Source organism: Lipotes vexillifer, unplaced genomic scaffold, assembly GCF_000442215.2.
Source record: "Lipotes vexillifer unplaced genomic scaffold, Lipotes_vexillifer_v1.1 scaffold1467, whole genome shotgun sequence".
NCBI classification, from domain to species: Eukaryota; Metazoa; Chordata; class Mammalia; order Artiodactyla; family Lipotidae; genus Lipotes; species Lipotes vexillifer.
The window spans coordinates 502,149-506,949 of record NW_006783896.1 but is presented as its reverse complement, the minus strand read 5'-3'; the positions used below and the strand labels follow the sequence as shown (position 1 = coordinate 506,949).

At 53.3% G+C, this 4,801-nt stretch overlaps 1 protein-coding gene across 1 annotated transcript in view; it reads left to right on the top strand.

Moving 5' to 3' along the window:
• Positions 1-4,801, top strand: part of ENTREP2 (endosomal transmembrane epsin interactor 2) — a 372,877-nt gene that overhangs the window by 347,682 nt on the left and 20,394 nt on the right. The window contains exon 6 of the mRNA XM_007456424.1: positions 4,162-4,322. Within this exon, the coding sequence (XP_007456486.1) occupies positions 4,162-4,322 (161 nt within the window). The remainder of the gene's footprint in view (positions 1-4,161; positions 4,323-4,801) is intronic.

Here is a 4,801-nt window from a genome sequence, read left to right as displayed (position 1 = left end):
GTTCAGCAGAAAGGTCTCTGGGTCATAGGTGCTACTCACCCTCTCAGATCAGGACCAATAATGGGTGTCTGCTTGACCTAAAAAGCCAGCTACAGCAGACAATCGTAAAAATGATACATACCATGAACATTTTATTTTGGCTTTAAACATGCAAATGAGCATTTGTCCCCCAGTCTTGGTTTGGGGCCATGATCTTCTCTTTGATTATGGGTCTCTTTGGTGTATCGGGTTGTGTTTACTGCAGCAAGTTCATGGAACTCGCAGCCTCTATGATTTCCAGATTTAGTTCCTTTTGATCGGAGTCAGACAGGTGAAGCCATCGGCATGCGGATCTCCCCGGATATTTTACGATTCTTCTCTACTCTGTTACGACTGCCTGGCCAGGACCTACCTTGGCAGCAATTTCTGCTTAGCTATCGAGTCTTTCCAAAGCCTTCAACTCGGTTTTCACGGAACAAGCAAGTTTTCCCATCTGCATTCATATTTCATTGCAGATTACAGTAGTAACTAAAACTGGTCTGAACCAGTTTGAGGAGGCAGCCCTGCTCATCCAGGGGTGGCAGGACCAGAGAGCAGCAGGGTGACCGGGGCGGGCATTACTCCAGGGTCTGGAGCACAGGGGGAGAGCTCCAGCTCACCAACAAGAGGTCCATTCAGAAGACTTTTACTGTGGCAATAATCCTGCTCTTTCTCCCAAGGATAGCACATGCCTACGATGGGTCCTACCTCCCAGAACAAACCCCTGAGAATGGGCTTCTCCCCGGCAGGGTCTAAAATGCAAACTCCTCTTTTATGGATGATGAGGGTTGGCCGATGATGCCCATGCCAGGTGTGTGAACACCTCAACCGGGTACCAACCTCACTTCGCTCACCAGGCACAGGTGTACCTTTGTCACCACACGGGCCAACCAGGGCTTTTACAGGTGGCCCAGGGCAAGCACAACCCCCTGGGAAAGAAGTGATGCTTCAGGGCGCGTTTCCTCCCCAGCGCACCCAGACGCAGGCTCGGCTCTGCGCCTGGCCATCACCCCGCAGATGAGGGGCCGAGGAGGGTGCGGGTGGTCAGCAAGCATTTCTGTGGGTCCTGAAGGATGACCAGGTGGTTGCTGGGTGAGAGGAGGCGGGATCTGGGGAGAGAACAGCCTGAGTTTGGTACTTGGGGTTGCTTCCAATGGCAGATGGAGGAATTTGGGGCATCAGCGGGTTAGTGGGTAAAGAAGCTGGAAACTAGGTGGGATTCAGGGAGCAGAGTTCTCGTTAAAGAAATTTTAAAGGGAGTGACCTCATCACATTGGATTAAATGTAGCTTTTTAAAAAAATTGTTATTTATTTGCTTGGTTGTGCTGGGTCTTAGTTGTGGCTCGTGGGCTCCTTAGTTGTGGCATGCGAACTCTTAGTTGCGGCATGCATGTGGGATCTAGTTCCCTGAGCAGGGATCAAACCCGGGCCCCCTGCACTGGGAGCACGGAATCTTAACCACTGCGCCACCAGGGAAGCCCCTAAACAAAGCTTTTTAAAGCAGAACAAGAAGAAGAAGACCAAGGCAGAGAGATGATTTAGATGCTTCCACAAGGAGGAGATAACCTGGGGGCTGCCGGGAGGTGGCAGTGAGGAGGTGGGTGTTCACCTGTGGAGTGGATGCTTATAGAGCACCTGCTGGGCCCTCGGCACCAGACCCCATGATGGACCCCATGGCCGGGGCCCAGGAGAGAAAAGGAGCTCGACATAGCTCATACGGGGAGCTGGTTAGCCAGAGGTGAAAGGCAGAGGAGCAAGGAGGCCCTGGAGGTTACACAGAGACAACAGCAGAAGCTCTGCCACCCTTAGAGCTGGAGGACATAGGGGCAGGAGCAGTGACAGGAACCCCCCTCCCTGCCACCTCTTCACCAGGTTCCCTCTCGCGTCCCCGTTTGCAGAACCTAACAGGACGCCAGCTGCAAGGGAGCCTGGGACCGTGGGGTGCAGACCTTCAACACCCCTGTCTCAGAGCAGAGTCCAGAGCTGGTGACCTTGGGCTCCCATACAGACGCTGCCTCATCAGACCGACATTGAGGGGTGCCAAGGGAGATGTGGGTGTGACTTGCGGGCCTCTGGCTGTGGAAGCCAAGGAGCCGGGGTAAATGCTGCTGAGTCTGACACGCTTCCACGAAGATAGGCCAATGCCCCCCATGGAAAGGCCATCTGGAGTTTAGGGCAGAAACGGAGACGGTCGTTTAGACTTTAAAAAGCCTCCCTTGTGTGGCTGCATTGACTCATTTAAACCTGCTAATAGGATCGCCTGGACCTCCTCACCTCTCGCGTTCCTGGTGGGATTGGATCTTCCACAGAAAAGTGCTTTGGCTTTTGCATTTCACACTTGAGTATGGCATTGATTTTTCTAATTTCTGATAAGGCTAATTCAAAATCTTCCCCCATGAGACCTCCAGGACCTTTGGCTTCATACTGGCTGCTCAGCTTCCTGCAGTAGCCACAGGGCGAGCAGCTTTCCAAAGTCAAGGCTGGCAGACACATCCACCCTGCCCTTGGCCATGGATGCACCTCTATCTCAGACCGCTAAACATACAAACCATGGGTCACACCAGCGGGAGGGGCAAGGACCGTGCTCCATGTGTGAAGGAGGCAGGTGTCACACGTTTAGACATGTGCAGTCTGATGTGTCACACATTAAGACACGCCCCCACCCACTCCCAGTTCTTTCTGCGTTAGTCTAGAGCATGCTGATTTCATAGCGTTGGACTGTATTCAGAATTGCGACCACACCCGTACTTGTCCAGGAATGTTCCACCACCCCGCCCGCTGCTGCCAGGGGGCACTTCCTACCACACAGCTTCAGTAGAGCTGCTGCCCAGCTCCAGCACCCTCGCTGGCTCCCCAGTGCCCCCAGAATTAGGAAGTAACTTCTAGAGCCTTTTTTACCGAAATTTGCTCTCCGTAAGCACATATTCCACAAGCTCACCTGTTCTTGAGCTCGGAGCCCCTCTGTGAGCCCACACTCACAGAAACCCTCTTCATCTTTCAGGCCCATTCAGATATCATTGTCTACATTAACCCTTTGTGGGTCTCTGCAGGTTCCTGCAGAGCTTGGAGGGTTCACTGTTTCCTCATGGAACTGTCCTTGCTTGGCCATGGACAGTTGACTCTGGGTCCTGGTCTCACCCACCCCTTGCTGCCCCGCATGCAGTGGGAGGTCCCAGAGCATAGTGTTCAGTAGCCTTGGGTCTGTCCACAGCTGGAGGCACTCTTGGGGAGGTGTCCCCTGGACCTGGAGCCGTGCCTCGGCTACCTCCACGCCACAGGTCATTTCTGGGGAGCAGTGGCCCATGGAAGGAGCAGCAGGTATTGGCTGGTGCCTCCCAAGAACAAAAATGGAAAATGAGGCAGAGACAGCTTCATTTTAAGTGATTTGACCTCACATTGCTCAAGCAGCCTCTCAGTTTTGAGGTTGCCCCCCCCCAGAATGTTCTAGAGATCATGTAGGATTCTTTTCCCTCAGAGCAGTGTTTTTCCAAAGTGTGTGAATTCCCTAGAACTGCCAAATATTAATGGATACTATGTGTCCAAAGGGGCCCATCACAAAATATTTGAGGAATGTTCCATGAATGGGCTAAACAATTTAACGGATTTTTTGGTGCAGGCCTTCTCAGGGCCTTGAACACACTCATAATGCACATGACAGGGCCCCAAGGAGGGAGTACCAAAGTGGCTTTGCCCAAGTTTATTTCACTGTAGGGGTTGGGGAGGGCGTGGGAGGGACATCCTGAGAGTCTGGTGTTTTCTCAGGAACTCACTCCAGGAAGTGCTGTCTTCAGCCCTGGGCGGCAGGCACCCCCCTGACCACAAGCTCTTCATCAGAGGAGACAGGTTTAGTGGCAGGAACAGAACCTAACTTCCTGGACTGTGCTTTGCCTCAGAAGACAGGCATCTGCGTAGCAGCGTGGGAACCGAGCGTGCTGAGGCTCCGGAACAGGGGGTGTGATCCTCCCGGAGCTGCCGTTTTAAATGTGTCTTTAGCCGTCACGGTTTGACGGGTTTAAGTACCTGAGTTCCAAGTGCATCATTAAAGCTTCTGCACAGTTACCTTCCTTAGACATAACGAAGACGTATGTCATAACGTTAGAGCCACAGCAGCCGTCCTGATCTCGGAACCTCTCTGTTTTGCAGTTCCTTCCACAAAGGGCGCCTTCCGTCAGCCCAGCCTGCATGACCCCACACGGCACTGTCCTACACCAGACCCTGGATTTCGATGAGTTTGTGCCTCCGCTGCCCCCTCCGCCCTATTACCCCCCGGAGTACACCTGCACGCCCACCACTGAGGCCCACAGGTGGGTCTTCCCTGGGGACACCTCCCTGAGCTATGCTGGGGCCCAAGGATGGGAGGCCGTCATTGGGTGGGGGGGGAGGTGCTCCTTGTCAGGGAAAGTGAGCAGAGGGGGAGGTGAATGAAGGCCTCTTGGATCAGACAGCAGAGCCCGGGGAGGTGGGAGGGCTCAGAGCCCCGTGCGTTTCCGCTGGCCTCACTGCAGGGCATCAGAGAAGAAACACAGCCAGGCAGGAGCAGCCCTGTTCCACTCTTCACGAAACACAATACTGCTGTCAGTTTATGGTCATTTAATAGAACATGTCACATTTAGTTAAAGATTGAATCAGCTGTATGATGGTTTTAATTGTCATGGAAAAGGCCATAGAGTTTATTGAAAGTGTCAATGTTTCCAGCAAAAATCAAAAGTGAGGACTGCCTGGGCTTCCCTGGTGGCGCAGTGGTTGAGAGTCCGCCTGCCGATGCAGGGGACACGGGGTCGTG